The 21,752-nt window shown below is 36.7% G+C and overlaps 2 protein-coding genes across 8 annotated transcripts in view; both read left to right on the top strand.

Moving 5' to 3' along the window:
• Positions 1 to 879: 879 nt before the first annotated feature.
• Positions 880 to 15,928, top strand: LOC121368707. Of its 4 annotated transcripts, XR_005957524.1 has the most exons (9): positions 880 to 924; positions 3,414 to 3,582; positions 6,364 to 6,468; positions 6,991 to 7,114; positions 8,526 to 8,854; positions 10,014 to 10,057; positions 10,927 to 11,037; positions 14,067 to 14,365; positions 14,418 to 15,928. XR_005957524.1 is itself a non-coding variant. In XM_041493451.1 (8 exons), the coding sequence occupies exons 2-8, from the start codon at positions 3,436 to 3,438 to the stop codon at positions 14,263 to 14,265; spliced, it is 1,059 nt and encodes a 352-aa protein (XP_041349385.1). In that variant the 5' UTR covers positions 880 to 924; positions 3,414 to 3,435; the 3' UTR covers positions 14,266 to 15,928. The 4 variants fall into 4 exon arrangements, 3 of the variants coding, with proteins under 3 accessions (XP_041349385.1, XP_041349386.1, XP_041349387.1); XM_041493451.1 differs by having other exon boundaries at positions 14,067 to 15,928; XM_041493452.1 differs by having other exon boundaries at positions 887 to 954; positions 14,067 to 15,928.
• A 2,488-nt stretch (positions 15,929 to 18,416) lies between these two features.
• The window catches only part of LOC121368704 (double C2-like domain-containing protein beta), a 122,477-nt gene continuing 119,141 nt past the window's right edge, over positions 18,417 to 21,752 (top strand). For all 4 annotated transcript variants that reach the window (XM_041493448.1, XM_041493447.1, XM_041493444.1 and 1 more), the window contains exon 1: positions 18,417 to 18,559. The gene's annotated coding sequence lies outside the window, so the exon portion shown is untranslated. The remainder of the gene's footprint in view (positions 18,560 to 21,752) is intronic.

The following is a 21,752-nucleotide window of genomic DNA, read 5'->3' as shown; positions in this document are numbered from 1 at the left end:
TCGATAAATTCCGCACATTTTGATATATTTTTATCGAGTCATAATTTATTTATCTAATCATTTATTAAACTATAGGCCCCCTATTTTATTTATTGAATCTTTCTGTTTGTTTAATGTATTTTGGAATATAATGAAATATTTGCTTCTTTGTATTGTCACTTAATGTGGTTCTACCGTTTAGTACTAACTGGAGGTTTGTTGGTACAAATGTACTTAAAGAGTCTAATAGATGTCTTTGCTGGGTATAAAGTTTACACTGAAAGAAGTAATGGAAGCTGCTCTCGTCATGATACCCAGATTTGCAGGATGGATCTGTAACTAGTCCACAGCGATATAAACCAGCTTTTAAGATACTATAAGCGTGCCTTAATCTTACAATAGTTCTTGACGCTCATGCGGGAAACTTTGCTACACAACAGCCAATTTAGTGCTCATTCGAAAGATAGAAATAGTAATAAAAAGCTAATTATTTGCTTAACAACTACTTCTTTGTAAACATTGATATAGACCTACACGGTACTTTAGAACTGAGTTGCGTACATACTCATTGAAACTGATCTCCTATGCCAAGTACAATACTTTTTCTTTAAAACAAAAAAATCATGCTTACCTGGAAAATATATTGAGAAAAATGTTTGCTTTAGAAGGGAGGGGTTTTGGTCCATATGCCTGTATCCAATAATTAGAAAGTCCCAACACCCCTTCTATATGACAAAAAACCCCAACCAAAAACAAAAACAAAAAAGAGTATTATAACAAAATACTCTGTTTATTATATACAACGCTATATAATATGAGTCTTATGCCGTTAACTGAAATATAATTAATATTCGTTTCGGCCTTTTTTAGTTAGAGCAATTTAGACCAATTTATTTTGACATTTCGTTGAGAAGCCCCGAGAAACTTGGGCGGAAAGTTCAAAAGGTGTGTCTGCTGTAGTTTACATTGTGCAATGTAACTATCTTTAAATCAGTTTAAAATATATATATATATATATATATATAGATAATTTAAAACTAACCAACATAAACCACATTTTAAATGGGATTTATTATGGCATACAAACCAAGTAGTTATACGCTTTTTAAAAGTTATTGAATCAATTGATGTCCCAACCAGTTTTAAGTTTAGCCTTAGTTCAACAAAGTAAACATCTACGGTCCGTTTTTTTAATGTGTTTTTTAACATTTTGACATTTATTGGACCTGCGATAAACATCACAATAATAAATGTCGTGCCGGAGACGTTTATCTTGATGAACTAGTTTAGGCTATAAGCACTGTTGAGCAGTTGCCTAGTTCATCAAGATTAACCTCGAGAGCATGCACTCGAGGTTAATCTTGATGAACTAGCAGTTACCGACTTGTCCGTATCACACCGTTTGTCCCATTTTCATTTTGACTAATTCCGGATGAAATTCTTTTTAGCTAAACAACATGTAACTCATTAATTTTTTTCCAATTAAAATACTAAACTATTTAAATTCTCATGGCAAAAGGTCAATTGGATGGAACTTTCAGGTAGGCTTCAGGCCCATACTTGGGGGATAGGGTTGGGGGGGGGGGATGTGACAGGTGCATATGCACCACACCCCCCATCCCCTAATTACCAACGGTCCACATTTTTTTTATCAATTTAGATATAGTTATATATATGGTACCATAGTTCATCAAATGGTACCATTGCCATACATGCATTCAGTTCTCAGAAAAAAAAGTAGATTGATGAGGGCTTTTACCATGCACAAGTTTTCTGTGCAGTGACATCATACATGTAATGCTAGTAGCTTAAAACAACACTTCAGCGATATTATATTTTATATTGTAATCCGCTTTAAAAGAGGCAGCTATAGAAATACACATGAAAACATGCACAATAAATCACACCACACAAGTGATAGTATTATATTTAAAAAAATCGCCTTGTTGGTGTCGTGGTTAACCCATCGGACATAAGGCTAGTAGGGACTGAATTTGCAGCCTGGATACCGGCTCTCACCTAGAGATAGTTTTAACGACCACTACACCCTCTTTTCTCTTACTAACCACTAACAACTAACCCACTGTCCTGGACAGACAGCACAGATAGCAGCTAGGTGTGTTCCCAGGACAGCATGCTTGAACCTTAATTGGATATAAGCACGAAAATAAGTGCTTATTGATAGTATGAAACGGTCCAGTACAGGACTTCTCTCCTGGCCTTCAGCTTCACGAAAAGATCAGTGTTGGGTTCAGTTTCAAGACATCATTTGTGTGACTGGTGCACCTCAAGTGCAGGGACATAGTGCTCGATTTTATAAACTGTCTACCCAGGATGACATTCAGATTAAAAATAAATTACCAGCATTTCTGTAATTAAATGTGGATATAAAGTTGTACCTGTATATTAACACATTCTAATTATGAATACTTTCTGGATACATTTTGATTTTTAAACTTAAAAGAAGTTTTTGTGCAGTGATTCAAGTGTTTACTTCAACCTCGAGCTCTTAAACGGGGACTAGAAAGGTAAGTTTATTTACCTATCAAGGAGTTGAGCCACAAAGTCAAAAATTGGTACACATATAGCAAATAGATATTAGTTAATCATATTAAAAGCGCATGGTGCTAAGTAACTGCCCACATGGTCAAATCACCCTGAGTATGCATGCATATTTTTTGCATTTTGTAATTTTTTCTCAACTTTGGACCCTAACTACATATTAATATTTTACTGGATTCAGATAATCTTTCCCATAAAAAAACATCCATAGGTACATACTTCAAATCAATCAACAGTTTGTATCTATGACAAATAATCATAAAGTAATAGACCTCCAAAATATAAAAAAAAAGAGTTTTGAATGATAAAAAACTAAACTTTAGATGTCCCCATGTCAAAAACTATCACAGATATGTACAAAATGAGTCCATTTTTAGATTCTCCAGGTATGAAATATGTAACATAGCAAATTGCAGCTCAATATCTTTATAGTAATTAAAGTTATTAGCATTCAAAAATAGCCCAAAACCACTTGACATAGTCGCGAGTGCCAAAAATGGGGCGACAGGCCCTACATTTGATCAACCATAATTTCAAAACTAATAAGAATTTGGTCCCAAAATTTTGCATGCATCCATCATTTATACAGATGCACAAATGAGTGGAATTTTATCAAAATCGGAGATGGTCACCCGCGAAATTTTCGGGAATTTGGTTGTTTTGGCGTGGAATGACCCAGAGGTGTGTTCCCAGGACAGCATGCTTGAACCTTAATTGGATATAAGCACGAAAATAAGTTAAATTGAATGAATGAATGTTAAAAAAAGAAAAAAGAAGGTAGGGTAGCAAGAAACTGGTCTATTGCCATAATTTTTTTTTTTTAATTTTTTTTAGGATACTAACTGTGTTTCAAAAACTTGATATCTTTTCAGTTAGGTGATGTTTTATTAGACAATGGATCCCTACCTGCCTGCATCACCACTGGTGGAAACCTTTGATGAATTTGATGAACCTGTCCCAATGCATCACAGCTACTGTCAACAGCTTTCCATGGATGAAATAGAGGAACAGTCAGAAACAGCAACACAAAGAGGCCTTAATGTAAAATATTAAACATTCAAAATGATACCTCCATTTAGTAACCACCTGTCTTTTAGAGTCCATCTTACTAGGGTACGTGATTTTAATTTTAGCTGAGAGGTGCTTTGTCATTTCCCCCCATCCCAACGAAAAAAAAATAAAAAAATATTTGTTTTGTTTAACAACACCACTAGAGCACATTGATTAATTAATCATCTGCTATTATGGAAATGTTTTATTTAACGACACACTCAACACATTTTATTTACTGTTATATGGCGTCAAATTAAGGACCACACAGACATTGATAGAGGAAACCTGCTGTCGCCATTTCATGGGATATTCTTTTTCGATTAGCATAAAGGGATCTTTTATAGGCACCATCCCACAGACCATACCATAGTACATGTATACCACAGCCTTTGTTACACAAGTTATGGAGCACTGGCTGGAACAAGAAATAGCCCAATGGGCCCCAAGAATGAGGATCTAGCTCAGTCGGTAAGTGATCGCCTGAGGTGCTTTGGTCACTGGATCAAACCTTGGTGGACCCACTCTGAATTTGTTTGTCCTGTCATGTCTATGGGAAAATGCATATAAAAGATCCCTTGCTGATAATGGGAAAATGTAGAAGACTTCCTCTGAAGACTATAGTCAGAATAAACCAAATCTTTGACATTCAGTAGATGACGATTAATTAATTAATGTGCTATAGTTGTGTCTTTAAACAAAACAAATATTAACTTTCATTGCACTAGTGAATTCAGGTGACTTAACCACTAAGCTACATATTAGCCTCTAAATACTAGTAGCAAGGGATCTATTAAATGCACCATTCTACAGACAGGATAGCACATACCACAGCCTTTGATATACCAGGCGTGGTGCACTGCCCCAAATACTGATTTAGCTGTCGGTATGTTGAACAACCTGACTAAACCAAATAACTTCTGGCTAGGTAAAACTTTGAGGTGCACCCAACTTTTGATAGAGAAGTGAACACCACAAGTCCTGTGATTGGTGATAAATGTGAGTGTGTTGGATGTAAAAAAAAAAGAAGTTTTATCTGGGCAAAAAATGTGTGCAATTTTATTGCATCTAGTACCACTCTGTCAAGTAGCCGTGTGCTTGAAACATGTATGGGGTACCTGTTAAAAAAAAAGTACACTAATTTTGTATGGAACTAGGGCAGTCATAGACACTACCCGTTATCTCAGAAATGAGCAGCTTGACCCCCAATATTTTCTGATTCACTTTAAGGGTGAGGGTTAGTAGTATTTATATCCGTGGCGTTTATGTTGATTGATATGCTGCAGGTAGGAGTTTTAGTCATATATGTTACTATTGCCGTCTATGGGATTTGATTTGGTAGTATACACCCTATAGAATTTGTTCTGTCGTGTTCAGGCTGTTAATTGAAAATAAGCCCAAAGTGTGGCATCTAGCAGCATTCCTCTCCCATTATTTATGTGGTCCTTAAAGGGACACACCCTAGTTACGTTTATTGTTAACCATTACGGCGTTGTTTTTCGCTATTAAACCCCATTTTTCACAAATAAAATTGCACTTTACTTACATTTTATTATTTAGAATACACATTTCCATTCACCTGAAGTGCTTTTTGGTAATCCTGATGTTTGTAAAACCACGAAATGCATTTTTTGCATTTTTTCACAAGACGTGTTGTCGAGAAAAAACTGTTAAGCAAGCGAGGTCCAATCTATTTTTAGAGGGGATATTTCCATATCAATGTCACAGACGTTGGTATATCACGTGACCGTTATCATTTTGGTTCGGTTTGTTTTCTCGTGCACGGTTCGTGCAATCAACATCCGATTTGTTGTTGTTCATTTGTGAGATTTTTCTTCACAGTTCGTGAACATTTTCAGTAACAATAAAATTCAGACAAGTAAGTGTCTCAATACAAAACGTTACAAACCCTTAAAACCAATAATTTTGCTAAGTCTTACGATATCTGGAGAGGGGATACAACCAGGATAGAACAGTTGGAACATGTACAGGAGAGGTGAAACGAACGCACCCCAAGTCTGTGAAATTTGTCGTGACGTAGGCATTGTTGTGCTTCAAGCGACATCTATCGGTGACATCAGAATACTAACTTTCAAAATTATTTCAAGCAATTGGGACATGGGGATTCCCATGGTATTTATCGATATAAAACCTGCTTTTTCACTCCATTTGATAAAAACGTGATCTAAGTGTGTTACAGGTTTGTAGATTAACCAAATTATAATTTATTTTTGCTGGATGGAACTAGGGTATGCGGCTTTAACCATACATCCAACACCATATAAGCACAAATAACAATGTATTGACAGGGAACATTTTGTTTAGTATCACGTCTCAATTCGCTATGCAAGTTTCAGAGATCACTACACAATTTTAAAACATTAAACTGGCTGTTAATCAATTTTTAATTGACTAGAAATATCTCTAATCAAGACTTTGAAAACAAAATGTTCTCTGATTGAGTGTGTCATTAAATAAAACATGTTTTTTTTAAATTTCATATTAAAATTTTAATATGCTTTTTATTTTTATTTATATCAACCTTCGATTTATAATTCAGGAAACAGTATTATAACATTAAATATTTATGGGTGAATTTATAAAGCTTGTTTTTCTTAAATGCATATGTTTGTATTGTAAATATATGTACTCCGTAAGGCCAAAAAGACTTCATAAATTCTGCCTAAAAAGTTAGTTCTTAGAAAAAGTCTTCAGAAATGGCAAAACGTCTGATTAGACTGAGTAATTGTTTCCTATACTTTTTATTTGCAGGACTTGATTAAATACTTGGAACAAAATCCAGAGGCATATGCTAAGATAATGCGTAAAAAAAAAGTTGAAGATTTGGAAAATGGTGGAATCTTTTCTTACTTGAAGGTAATTTTTAACATAAAACTTTGATCTTTTTGATTGTATCAGTGTAGATTTTGTTAATCGAGGTTAAAAGTTGTTATTAACTTTAGTTAATTGGCAGTGCTGCAGGCTTACTACTAATTAACACTGATTTACTTTTACAGTGCCTTGTTTGTAAGTGGAATAATTTTAAACTTACTTACATCATAGTCAAGTTATTTTGATAATCTTCATGCTATTTCTTATTTGATTCTCTAAATCTTGCTGGGTTTACTAATCAGGCCTGCAGCATGGTGGACATTACTGGGGGGCACAATTGAATGAGCGTTGGGGGCATGATTCAAAGGTTATTTTCCTGTTAATGTAACTCTCGCCGTTAATCTCGATCCGTTAGTCTCGCTACAACTTTTACATTCAGTTGAGATGTAGAGGTTATCAAAAAAGACAAACAGCCAAAATACGTGCCTGCTAATAGTTGAAAGGTAGCAATATGTTTTTGTATTTTCAATGACAATTTCATATACAAAACATTTTCTACACTTGTAGGTGAAAATGATGAGTGTTCTTCATGGGGACCAGTACCCAGCATGCCTTGTAACACCTGAAGAAACATGCAACCAATTAAATGAAGTCAAAAGTGGAATGATAAGAGCCTTCCAATATTCCCAAGGTTTTTTAAATTAAAATATTTATTTTTGTGACCAATTCTTTTACATCTGCTTGGCTTGGCTAGGTTTTTAACGTGTTCATATACCTTTATGGCTTTGAATACGTCTATCTCGAGTCCGGCTTCCGATAAGATCGGCAGAGCCCTCAAAAGTACCCGGTCTCCGGTGGCAAATCACCGCCTGAAACAGCTTTTGCCACCGCCTACTTTTCGAGTAAAATTGTTCAGTTGCTGCATTTAATGGATGGTGACTGATTTGCGCTAACATGAGAATGCATCTCAGAGGTTCGATTTTTCAAATGTTTCTCGGGGAGGGCCCCCAGACCCCCCGCTTGCCCCCTGCTATCATCACTGTTGTAGCCTGCTACTTCTTAAACTACTGAGGGCGCTGGATCGGGTGTCTGACTCAGAGCAGGAGGTACCTAAATATAGGGACAATTTAAAATTTTGATCAAAAATGATAAAATAGTAATGAGGGGAGATTAATAAATTTTGACTGCTTCCTTAAACATATATACACTTAATCTATAACTAATTAAGACATTTAACGCAATTTTAGATGGGGTGGTCTAAAATAAAATAAAATTAAAAATATAAAATTAATTGATACCATCTGCAAGCTTTAATTAGCTTGTAATTTTCTTTCATTTACACCTTACACTGAACTGAGTGAAAGAAAAGAATATACACTTGTATATTTTTAAAATACTGATTTTCAGCATGCAAATACTACCGACTATATTACCAATCCGGGGTGGGATTTAGCTCAGTCGGATGAGTGCTTGCTTGAGGTGCTTGTGTCGCAGGATCGAACCACCATGGTGGATCCATTCAACTGATTGTTTTTTTTCTAGTTCCAACCAGTGCACCACATCTGATCAAAGGCCATGGTATGTGCTTTCCTGTCAATGGGAAAGTGCATATAAAAGATCCCTTGCTGCATTATGAAAAATGTAGCAGGTTTTCACTGTCAGAATTATCAAATGTTTGACAACCAATAGCCGATGATTAATTAATCAATGTGCTCTAGTGGTGTCGTTAAACAAAACAAACTTTGTTTTTTTATTACCAATCCATTATTTTTATTGTATATATGTGTAATTAAGTAAATTGTATACATGTAAATGTGAGTAGCAAATGCTTCTTTATTCCCAGTGTATGTATAAAATTTGCTTGACCAACCTCTTACAATTTGGTTAAAAATGGATCTGCATGCCATAATGCAGTAATTGACACTGGAAAAGAAGCACTTGTACCTTTCATGTGGCAATGTAACAGGCAAAATCATATTGGCCAACATTTATTTTTTTATTTTGTTGACAAAATAGATACATAATTGACGGTATATATTTGGTGCATAAATGTTATGTTAAAGGTTTGATATTATATTTAACTTGAACTTCTGGATTTTCAGATTCCAAAGGAAGACGGTTTTCTTCTCGGCTTGCCAAAAAGAGAAAAGTCGACGAAATCCAGACCTGTGATGAAAAGCAATCTTCTCGTAGACGCTGTGACAAGTCTAACACTCGATACGTCCGTTGTCGAGCTGTGTCCTCTCAACATGCTTCGCCGACTTTGATTCCTGTCGCAAAAATAGCACCCAGTGACTCGACGTTGGCTGTCCCAACACCTCCACCACCTCCACCACCTCTTGTTCAGACACCAAGGACAAGGTTACAGCTACAGAGACCACCACTTCACAAAGAAAATGTTTCTCCTACTGAAAGTATTTCAGACCATGAGGTATGTTATGTCCATGACAGGAAAGTTGAGGGGAGAGGAGAGGAGGGACCACCTGCACTGGCAGGTGCAAGGGAGCACCAGCAGCCCGATCAAATCGGTAGCAGGCGGGTGGGGGTGGTGGTGTGCTATGGAATTTGAATGGAGCAGTTAAATGCCAAAGAGAAAAGGGTGTGCAATTTTGATTGAGGGAATTTGGCACAATTTTGAACGGTCGGTCGAAAGGTAAATGACCGAGCTAATATAGGTTTTGATATTAGTGAATCGAGAGTAGCTCGTTAATTTTAGATCTCTACGATGCTGTGGTGTCTCCCTAGGTTGCCCATAAGGCCCTTATAAAGGGCCTGACCGCTTCTGGTCAAGGCATCACCAAGTACCAAGTTATTACCAGCAGCAAGTATTGGGGGTTTGGGTGGGGGAGGCCGATATTCTTTTGTTCAGCTTCCCCCGGGTACATTGCAATTGTGTACTCGGAACCAGTATTCTTTTGTCCGGTTCCTTATTAGAGTAGAGGTATGTTAAAGTTTGTTTTGTTTAACAACAGGGGGCGGGACTAGCCCAGTGGTAAAGCACACGATTGATGCATGGCCGGTCTGGGATCGATCCCCGTCGGTGGGCACATTGAGCTATTTCTATTCCCAGCCAGTGCACCACGACTGGTATATCAAAGGCTATCCTGTCTGTGGGTTGGTGCATATAAAAGATCCACTGTTACTAATGGAAAAATTTATAAAACCACTATATTTTTTCCATTAGTAGCAAGGGATCTTTTATATGCACCATCCCACAGACATGATGGCACATGCTGTTCAAGGCCTTTGATATACCAGTCGTGGTGCACTGGTTGGAGCGAGAAATAGTCCCATGAGGTACTAATAACAAGAAGTCATGAGACCATTAAAACTGAAGAAACTGCAAAAATATTAAGGACTTTAGTTTTAAAGGCTTGATGACTTCAGTGGTGTAAATAATTTATTTATTCATTCATATATATATATGTATAAGTACGTTTGTCTGATAGCACATTTAGGTTTTTCATGCCAGATTGTGACTACACATGTAAAGTTTGTTGATTGTTGCTTAAGAGGGTTCTTTTTGTAATAACAGTTTGAAGTTCCTGTATTCAGTTTGAAATAATGTATTAAAATAAATCTTTTTTCAGTTTGTGACACCACCAGAAAGAACCAAGAAGCACCAGAGAACTGTGTTTGTATTCATTTTAGAATCTTTATTCCACTCTGGAGAAATCTAATGAAAAATAATTATAATAATTTTACTAAATCAGTCTTAAAAATAAAATGCCAAATTTACAAAAGGTATTTATTCCTTAAGCCCAAAACACAGAAGCTGGGTGTGGGTCTGATGTGATGAGTCTGGCACTGTCAAAATATAGCACATGTTCTATGTTGTCTGCTGTCAGATTTGTTACAGGGGCAGCGCAGATGGTACAGCCATTTCAAAGGGGTACTTTTTAAAGAGGTACGGCATGGCGGTACCACTTTTTTTCTCTTTCTTTTTTTGTGGGTTATATTTGTTGTATATGTGAAAATGTCCTCCACGGGTGAATTTAAAAGGAGAGTGGCGACTTCGAGCCGTACCACTATTTTTTACACAGTGCTACCCCTGAGTTATGTGTGTTTTGTCACATTCGATTCAATGTGTTTCTTTTTTGACTGATACTATATGACCCAGACCGAACTCTGGTGTGTGTTTTGGACCTTAATCTCATAAAACTTCTCTAAACAGCCAGGCATATTAAAATAGCTGAGGGTAAACACAGCTGTTTATCCTCATGCACATTCTCCATATTTTGTCTGCCTGCAAGTTAGATACATCTAAAATAAATGTGTTATGACTATCACTTATTTGCTGATAAAGTACTGTATTTGTTTTTCGTCTTACAATTTGTGACAAAAGTTCAAAGACCAAGGATTCAGGACCTGCATGATGATAAGCACTTCAAATATGAGTAAAGGAAACCATCTATTTTTAGGATAACTAATTTGTAATGTGTAAGTGGTAACTTACAAGCACTTGGTATGGTGGGACATGTGTAGCTTTATTTTTTATTTCAGATCTAATGGATCGATTACTTCCATGACATCAATTACATCACTCTCGAGCATCCACTCTGAACTAATGTCATCAAACCCACTCAAGAAACTCAAATGTACAGATATTACCAGGTATATTTTTAGATATGGGGCAGGATGTATCCCATTGATAAAATACTTGTCTGATGCGCAGTCGGTCTGGGATCAATCCCTGTCGGTGGGCCCATTGGGCTATTTCTCATTCCAGCCAGTGAATGTGTATCTTCAACTAAACAATAATAAACACGTGTCGAGCCAATGTCAGAGTAATCAATGTTCTGGGCTGGGTATTAAAACTAATTGCTGTGATGCTCCGCTTAATAAGTTACATAATTTATATCTCAGTGTGGGCCCATTGAGCTATTTCTCATTCCAGCCAGTGAATGTGTATCTTAACTAAACAATAATAAACACGTGTCGAGCCAATGTCAGAGTAATCAATGTTCTGGGCTGGGTATTAAAACTAATTGCTGTGATGCTCCGCTTAATAAGTTACATAATTTATATCTCAGTGTGTTTCTTTACAAATATGTTTAATTAGCATGTCACTGTAATTGGAATGTGTGCAGGCTAGTGGGTCACTTGACTGACTGCTGTATGAAAACAACCAATCAGCAAGTTACATTGCTCATTGATATTAACTAGGTGACTGTGTTTTCCGGAAACTGAAAGTATTGGTGTTATTTTTTATTTAGACATTTTCCACAGATTAAGCTAACATGATTACCCTTTGACTGTACTACATGTCGTTTGATAACAATCAGCGACAACAAAGAAACCATTAGATGCGTGACTTTTTAACATTTATGTAAACGAAAAATTCAGAAGATTTCCTGTCATTATATGGTTGCTTTGATGGGGTTAAAATGCATTGGAAATGACCAATGGAACTGACTTTACTGGTCATAATCCGCAATAACAGGGTGGTCTTAATATCAGGGTAGTTTTACCTATAAAATAATAAGGAAATATTCCAGTCTTTAAAAAAGTGGTCTTAACAGTTGAGTGGTCTTAATATCGGGGTGATCATTAGGTGGGGTTTCACTGTATATAGACACTAACATTTTAGACAATAAAATATGTGCAATATGTAATTTTGGTTGTTAAAAATGCTATGTTAGTTAAAAACATATTACAATGCAAATGCAAGACAGTCTCTTAAAACCAGGCTCGTGTGTATATTTTGTATTATTTCACCATTATCTGCATAATTTTTTTACCTCTTGTACTGTTGATTTGAATGCAACAAACCTTGCTTTTTAAGGTGCGTGAGTAATTTCAATTTAACAAACAGCGCACGTAAATTAATTTTGTATATTTATTGCCACTATTTACCGTATGTAGCTGATAGAAAGACCACTTTAATAATACCAGAACAATTTAAAAATGTAACATGAAGGGTAGTGTCCATGCAATATTTTAATATATGACAGACACTTATCTTAGCTATACAAATCGGAAAACATTGGTTTAATAGACATCTTGGAATACATACCAATCTGATCAAAACCCTTTGCCTAGTTAAGTTATTATTAGTTAGAAACCGTCCACTTTTGTAAGGTAATAGATCACAATGTCTTATAAGGATAACTCATTTACATTGTTCATAAAGTTATGGAAAAAGATAAGACTTGAATTAAATAGTGTTTTATAGCCTACGCAAATGAACGCATTATGGAAATCAGCGAAGTCGGTAAAATTGTCTCGATTAGTTAATATCTGTTTGCTTACGTGAGGTCCCAAATATGGCAAGCGTGTAACTTTTTACTTATTTTTTGACTGGCCTCGGTGGCGTCGTGGTTAGTCCATCAGTCTACAGGCTGGTAGGTACTGGGTTCGGATCCCAGTCGAGGCATGGGATTTTTAATCCAGATACCGACTCCAAACCCTGAGTGAGTGCTCCGCAAGGCTCAATGGTTAGGTGTAAACCACTTGCACCGACCAGTGATCCATAACTGGTTCAACAAAGGCCATGGTTTGTGCTATCCTGCCTGTGGGAAGCGCAAATAAAAGATCCCTTGCTGCTAATCGGAAAGAGTAGCCCATGTAGTGGCAACAGCAGGTTTTCTCTCAAAACTCTGTGTGGTCCTTAACCATATGTCTGACGCCATATAACCGTAAATAAAATGTCTTGAGTGCGTTGTTAAATAAAACACTTCTTTCTTTCTTTTTCTTTCTACTTTCTTTAAAAACAGAAATGAAATTTAGACAAAGACAATTCAAAAGTAGACAGAATAATAAAAAAGAAGGAAAAGAAATGATAATAGGTATGCGTCTATTATTTTTCTTTTCATCTTTAAAAAAAATCAAATAAAAACTTTTTTGTTTCTTTTTCAATACGAAAGTCAGATTACACTACCGGGGTAATGAACCAAACAACGTAAAATTAGAAGAATTTTTTTTTTTTTTATTGGTTCATTTTTGCAACATATGTCTACATTTACATGTACTAATTACTTCATAAATTAATAATGCTTGGTTTTCACTCACCTTAGCATTTTGTTGAGTGTGATTTTTCATTTGCCTAAGCGTATTGAGGTATACGATTTTTTACTCGCCATGGTTTTTCAAAAGCCAAGGACTGATGCAATGAACAGAAATGTATTTCTCTTATTACAGTTCTGGGCTTTAGATCTGACTAATTTGGGCACAGTGGGGACTAATGCATTTCAAGTTATTTTAACTTAATTAAACTTTACATTTCAGTGGTTTTTAGGTGAAATGTCAGCATGTTTGTACTTAATTTGGGCATGATTGTTTTTAGTTGAAATGTCAGCATGTTTGTACTTAATTTGGGCATGATTGTTTTTAGGTGAAATGTCAGCATGTTTGTACTTAATTTGGGCATGATTGTTTTTGGCTTATGTGTTTTGGGCACAACGTTTATCGCCCCACACCTGGTCAAACTGGGAAAGTGCATATAAAAGATCCCTTGCTGATGACTACATGTCAGAATTACCAAATGTTTGACATCCAACAGCCGATGATTAATTAATCAATGTGCTCCATTGGTGTCGTTAAACAAAACAAACTTTTGATGCAATCTAAAGCCCTGAGCTGAATGTCTTGAGCGCTGTCTGGTGATTACAATCAAGTAGCCACACTGTTATTGACTGTTTTAGATCCCCTGGAGGGACTCCTCTTCGACCGAGAGCAAGCGGCTTCGCTCCGTCCGAGCCTCTCCACAAAGCCCTGATCAATGTGATGAAGAAGAAGTTCCGAAACGTCCGCACTCCTAGTCCACGATCTGCCAATCACAGTCGGAACTCGAGTCACAATAATTCTTCAAGCTTCAGTCCCGGTTTCTGTCTCTCACCATAAGGATGGTGGCATGCCATTTGTCAATGTGAATTCTCTTTTGCATTTGCATATTAATCATTTGCCCGTTTTGTACGTTTTTGTGTTTCTCTTATTATTGCTGCTATTCAGAAAGAGTCACTATTCTATTCTTATTCTTTTCTTCTTTTTTTTTTCTTTTTTTTTTATCCCACTGTCCCATTTCTTTTCTTTCCTCTGGATTCTATCTTATTTCTTGCCCATCTGGAAGCTCCTCCTATCTTTCAACTTCTTATCAGTGTCCACCTCCACAGAGGCGGATCTAGGGAGCCCCCAGGGTCCTGCCCCCCCCCCCCCCCTAAATTTTGCAATAGTTATAAATTTATTATATATTAATTTTCATTTTTTTTACGATCCCCCTTCAAATCTTCCCCAAAGTTCCCATGACATTCAACCTCATGTCACTGGGCCCCTTCCCCAAATGGATTTTCTGGATCCGCCACTGTTCCACATCTTGGTCCTTGTCTCTCCAACCGTGACAGGTGATTTTCTCTTGTGACCATTCATGGCACACACCTGCCATTTCCCATCAGCTTTAGCTGTAGACTTAGTCTGATCACTTCGGAGAGTTCTCGGTTGTGACTTCTGGCATTGTTAAGAGGCACTTGTAACCACCTACTATACTCCCCTACTACCAGCAACTTTATTAGCGGTAGAGGACGAGGTTGCCAGGTGGGGGGGGGGGGGGGGCAGGGAAGTACACAGAGTTTCATTACTGAACATAACGCTTTGCCATTAGGTTAAATGTGTCCTTTTAGTTTATCTGGAGAATATCCTCTATTACTGGATCCTGAATCTTTTTGAACTACAGTCCCACTTTTAGTCCCATACCGGTCCAACTGGAGGGGACTATATCAGTGGTTGACAAATGTTTGAGAAAGTCACTATAGGCTTTGTATCTGTCCATCTGTCTGCAAATAAAGATGCTGGACTGTTTTCTTCTCTCTTTTTTTTCCAATATGTTTTCATGCAATTAGTACAACAGATTTAGACATTTATCACCAGTAAAAAACATGTTATGTTGTCACCAAGCAGAAATATTGCTTGTCAAAATATTGCTTATTGATAACATGGTAAGACATGTGTGGAAAAGGTACTGTGTATTTGCACTAATCAATAAACTTTTGTGCAGTTGCCTTAACGGAAAGACAATCTTAGGATGACCCAACCTCAGAATTTGACACTACATTTTGACCTTATTATTAAAGATGGTAAAGAACTCATTGTGTTATGACATTTATACAGTTTAAAATTATATAAAATGTGGATTTAAACATATTCTTTATATTTTTGATTTTTTTTATCTACACATGTTTTTTTGCGTTCTAATCATATTAATTTTTTTGTGAACTACAATAAAAACTGTATTACTAAATCATCATGTGAACAGTATATTGTATGGTTTGTTATGAATAAAAATGATTTTATGTCCTTTGTATAAGTTACATAAATTTACTATTGTAGTTCATTCATTTGTGGATAATATGTATGTTTTGTATTATTTCATACATATTGCTAACTATATGGAATGTGGATGGAATAGCAACCGTTATGTTCTTTTGTTTATATGTATTTGTGTTTCTTTACTTTCTCTTTTTCACATTAATCTCATTTATTACTCCTGTAATAAAAAAAATATTATCCACAATAGGCTGTTTGTTTTGAGTGTTAGCTTATGCAAACATTGCGTTGAGGTGCACATATTCAGTTTCATATTGTTCATTTAATAAAATTTTATTTAATATTTATAGCTGAATTATAAATGTTCCTAATGACCCCAATTGGGCTATTTTTCATTGCAGCCAGTGTACCATGATTGTTATATAAAAGGCTGTGGTATGTGCTATCCTGTCTAGGATAGTGGAGCTACAAGATCCCTTACTATTAATGAAAAAATATAGTAGGTTTCCTCTCTAAGACTATGTCAGAATAACCAAATGTTTGACATCTAATAGCTGATGATTAATAAATCAATGTGCTCTAGTGGTGTCGTTAAATAGCTCAATGAAGATCGATCCTAGAACGAATGAATCGGGCAAATGCTTTACCACTGTGCTACATTACTGAATAGCAGCAAGGGATCATTTTTCAATTCATAGGGCAGCACATACCACAGTCTTTGATCTACTAGTCTTAGCACATCAGTTGGAATGGGAAAAATCTGATGGGTTCTAAGGCCTGGCACCTTAGGCAAGCACTATATTGTTGAGCTGCATCCCACTTCTGCCTTGCACAAGTTGAAGGAAGGAAATGTTTTATTTAATGATGCACTCAACACATTTTATTTACGGTTATATTGCGTCAGACATGGTTAAGGACCACACAGATATTGAAGACTGGAAACCTGCTGTTGCCACTTCATGGGCTACTCTTTTCAATAAGCAGCAAGGGATCTTTTATATGCACCATCCCACAAACAGGGTAGCATATACCACAGCCTTTGATATGCCAGTAGTGGTGCACTGGCTGGAACGAGAAATAGCCCAATGGGGATCAATCCCACACCAACCACGTATCGAGCGAGCACTGTACCACTGGGCTACGTCCTGACCCTGCAAAGTTTGAAGTGCACTTAACCATAAATTACCAAATCTATAGGAATTGGAGACAGAATTACCTCGTGCTATTTTTGTAGACTGCACTGGCTTCAGAAATAAATGGAAGAGAAAAATAAAAGATAGGCCCTAACAGCTTTTATTTGTTCAAGGGGGGATCAAGGAAGGGGACCAGAGATTTCTCAAAAATAATATAATTTAAGTACCTCTTTTTTTGGTTCTTTTTCTTTGTAACAATTTGTTGAAATTTTACATCACATGAATGCCAAACTTTCATTGAATGCCCTTTTCAGGAGTTGGTCCATGTGTCCTTTTTGATCTAGGTCCCCTCCCTAAAATATTTCCTCAGTCTGCCCTTGTCGTTGGTTGAATACAATGTGAGTTTTCACGTTGAAGTATGTCTGTGGTTTAAAGGTACGTGTCCTAGTTGGACATCACAAGGTGATCAAGTAGCTTGAAGCTGGAATGTTTTGTTTTATTATAACCTGATTAGGTTCTTCAAATGACAGCCTCAAGACATTTATAGTAAAAAGACCATTTTTATCTGCAAACTGTTTACATGCACACAGGCACACAGGATGTGGGATTTAGTTATGTCACTTGACTTGCTTGCATCCCAGGATCGAACCACTTTGGTGGATCCATTCAACTGACAGGTTTTTTTCTTGTTCCAACCAATGCACTACAATTGGTCAAAGGCCGTGGTATGTGCTTTTGTGTCTGTGGGAAAGTGCATATTAAAGATCCCTTGCTGCATTAGAAAGAATGTAGCTGGTTTCCTTTAATGACTACGTGTCATAATTACCAAATGTTTGACATCCAATAGCCGATGATTAATTAATCAATGTTGGCTAGTGGTGTCGTTAAACAAAACAAACTTTAACATGTACACAGCAAATCCATTAAAAAAGAGTATTTTTACAAAGATTCGAAAACTTTTGAGGTGTTCATGTAATGTCTAGACTTGAAATGAATACGACTTGTATGAACTTCCAGGAATAAAACACCCTTTACATTAAAGTTAAAGTTTGATTTATTTAACGACACAACTAGAGCACATTGATTTATTAAACATCAGCTATTGGATGTCAAACATTTGGTAATTTTGACATATGGTCTTAGAGAGGAAACCTGCTACATTTTTCCATGAATAGAAAGGGATGGGGTAGCACATACCATGACCTTTTATACACTGACTGGAACAAGAAATAGCCCAATAGCCTAATGGGCCCACTGATGGGATCAATATCAAACAAGTGCCTTACCACTGCCCCCTCCCTCCCCCAATTTAAATTTAAAAAAAAACAAAACAAACTTTAAAGTCACTAGTTACCAAGGTTACTAAAAATATTTATTTATTTATTTTAATCGGGCTTGGGGTATTATTTTATTGTCAGGTGCGTTGAGATCCGAAAGTATTTCTTTAAATGGTCTTTTTGTAATAATAAATTCAGTGTATGTCACCACTCCCATACGATCGTTTTTGGAATAGCCCTCAGTCTAGCTTAGCGCTGAATAAACAGATATTGTAATTGAGAGTGACCTCCCTTTGCGTGTGTATTGCATTGTGTGTGGGAGTGCACAAAATTGCGAATGTTGATTATACACAAGCTGTCGTATATACATATACATGTTATTAGCCACGTTATCATGCAGATTTTGCACCAATGATGGCGACTTGATTTCACAGAAGTTCATCTGTATGCAATGAAGTGAACTGATCGGTGAGTACATACTGTTGTTATTAGTAATTTAGTGGAACGTGTTTCAAGCGTTGACAGATCATATTTTTATTTTCCAGTGGCGGTCCACATACCATACCATGCTTATACCACGGTCGGGATACAGCATGTATTCAGTGTATGTGTTATCGACTTCTCTACAGTTTGGCCCACATTGATTTACAACGATCTATATGGGATATTGTCTGTTTTATTATTTGTTTTGTTTTTATTTGTTATAAAGACCATTTGTGTTGGTTTGTTCTAAAAATATGTCTAAAATGATTAAATAATAATAATTATTATTATATGTACAGATAGGAATATTATACTAACTGATAGATATTTGACAACATTCTAAGAAATAAAGGGCAGGGCTGTATCTTGATCAAAATCCTAGGGAGGGGGGTACTACTTTTTATAAACAAATGAAACACTATACAAATTAAACCCTGAGATTAGTATGCTGGAGTAATTTTTTTTTATTAAAAGTGAGATTTTCAGGGGGCATCTGCCCCCCGGAGGGTACGGCCCTGAAGGGCAGATCATGCCGTGATGGATACTGAAAATCCATTTGGGGGGGGGGGGGGGGGGGGCGCTAATAACATATGTGGCCTCAGGACACAAATATTCCCAAAAGTATTCCTCAGATTCCCTGATATAACAAATGAAAAAAAAAATATATATATAACTGTCGCATAATATTTCTAGCGAGGGTTTGTAGGTTACCTGTAGCTTAGCAGTGCCTACATTAGGTGGGACGAGTGATAAAGTGCTTGCCTGATGCACTATCAGTCTAGGATCGATCCCTGTCGGTGGACCCATTGCGCTATTTCTTGTTTCAGTGAGTGCACCACAACTGGTATGTCAAAGGCCTAGTCCGAGTACTCTGCTGTTCGGGAGCTAGATGGACATTTCGATAGTTATGCTCTCAGCCAGAAATAACTCGATAGCAAAAACACAGAATTCAGGGCTAGCTCTGCCACTCGCCAAATTCGCCAGTTGTGAATTTCAGAAATAATTGGCAAATTTTATTTTGATTTGGCAAAAAAAATGTATGTACTAATTGATATTTTGTTGAAAAATAACTGTAGATTTTGCATATTTAAAGATAATTTGGCGAATGGTGTTGCTTACCTAGAACTATAGCCCTGAAATTGCTGCCTACCACAGGGTAGGCAAAGATTCCCGTTCTTAATACAACAATAACCCCAAGTTTTATGTTGAATACCATTACATTGATAATTTTCAAGTTCGCTGATAACAAATATTTAACAGATTAATCACCAGTTATCAGTACACACACAACAGGAAAAAACCCGTCACCACCTACATATTTAACTGTTGTCGTTAAACAAAACAAACTTTAATAACTTTAACTTCTTTTACCAACATTAGGCATTCCAAAGTAGCCTACACTTGTAAGCATGTCCAATAAGTCCTGATAAGAAGTCATTATCAATGTGTCTAGTGGCATCAAGTGCATGTGTAAGCTAGCTTTTTGTTTATGTTAGGGAAGAGATTACAATTGGACGAAGCCAAGTCTGGTTAGTAACACAGGTATGGATGAATTTCAAAGCCTAGAGTCTTAGATTATAATCTATCACATTTTTCGGGGTGGGATGTAGCCCAGTGGTAAAGTGTTCACCTGATACACAATCAGCCAGGGATTGATCCCCGTCGGTGGGCTCATTGGGCTATTTCTCATTCCAGCAAGTGCACCACGACTGGTATATCAAAGGCTGTGGTATGTGCTATCGTGTCTGAGATGGTGCATATAAAAGATTCCTTGCTACTAATGGAAAATTGTAGCTGGTTTCCTCTCTAAGACTATATGTCAAGATTACCTACTGTTTGACATCCAATAGCTGATGATTATTAAAATCTATATGCTCTAGCTTTAACTTTTATCACATTGTCCTGGCAGAACACCCATTGGCAGACGCAGATTGGGGCGGGGGGGGGGGGGGGGGGGGGGGGGGGGGGGGGGTCACAGGAGGTTCCATGATTTTGATTCCCCCATCTGTTGTCCTTGTAGTGACCTTAAAAAAACCCCCCATTTCATCATCCACAATATAAAACATTAAATTGTCTTGAAAACCCATCTCTGGGCATTTTCATTCATTTCAACATATTTCTGTGCTTATATCCATTTAAGGTTCAGGCACGATGTACTGGGCACACACCTCAGCTATCTTGGCTGTCTGTCCAGGACAGTGGGTTAGTCGTTAACTAGTGAAGAATAAACCAATAATATGCTCTAGTGATGTAATTAAAAGGACATTCCTGCGTTTGCTGCACTTTTTAAGATATTATCGACTAACAGAGACTTTTTAACGATTGTAATTACATATCAAATATATTTTTCTGCATACAATATTAGCGGCTGTATATTAAACGTGTTTCTGATCATTCTAATATTTGTACTAGACTAAATTTCATCTTATTTCCTAAAATATAGTTTTTTCGTACGTATGAAATTATTTGAAGACAAAATCCAGTTTGGGCTTCTTACAAATATTAAGACGACCAGAAACACATTGAATATACAGACACCGATATTCTAAACATGAAAATATATTAAATATGTAAGTTTAATTGTAGAAATATTTTATTAGTCGGAAACATCTTACAATGCAACAAACACAGGAATGTCCCTTTAATCAACAAACAAATGTAACCCTGTCTTGGACAGAATTCTCTTGCAAACTCATAGACTGTGTCAGTTCAATTCTCTGATGGAAGCAATCCAATAATTACCCTCACCCACCAATGACGTAGCCAGCATACAGCAAACGAGGTGCTTGCCTCGTCTGGAATTTCCCCACATTTATTTTATTTTTCCCATGACACTGATATTTATTTTACAGGTCAGGGTTTGCCTCAGTGTTTTTTCCTTCCCAGCCCACATACAGTGTACCACCAAACAGTTGCATGTTAAACAAATATATTGTGCTGTGGTGTGTCGTTATTAAACACTCCTTCCTTTCTTCCCCTATTGTCATCTTGCCTGTATTGTCGCTATACGACTGCTATACAACCGTGAGGTGGATTATTGGCTCAAGTCTTATCAGTTCGTTTATATTGATGCTGGAACTGGCGGCTTTGTTAGCTGGTGGTGTTACTGTATAATTTTATTGACAGAGGCAGGCTTGTCAGTTTGAAGTCTGTTAACGACTCCATCACTGACACTGAC

Source organism: Gigantopelta aegis, chromosome 3, assembly GCF_016097555.1.
Source record: "Gigantopelta aegis isolate Gae_Host chromosome 3, Gae_host_genome, whole genome shotgun sequence".
Lineage (NCBI taxonomy): Eukaryota > Metazoa > Mollusca > Gastropoda > Neomphalida > Peltospiridae > Gigantopelta > Gigantopelta aegis.
Note: the sequence above shows the minus strand (reverse complement) of the source record. Positions and strands in the feature narration are given on the sequence as shown.

What these genes read in the sequence shown, in the direction of transcription:
- LOC121368707 (XM_041493451.1), top strand. Translation starts at nt 3,436, where the DNA reads ATGGATCCCTACCTGCCTGCATCACCACTGGTGGAAACCTTTGATGAA. An exon ending in AAAGTATTTCAGACCATGAG is followed by an intron (nt 8,855 to 10,013) that starts GTATGTTATGTC and finishes ATCTTTTTTCAG; the next exon opens with TTTGTGACACCACCAGAAAG. An exon ending in AAGAAGCACCAGAGAACTGT is followed by an intron (nt 10,058 to 10,926) that starts GTTTGTATTCAT and finishes TTTTTATTTCAG; the next exon opens with ATCTAATGGATCGATTACTT.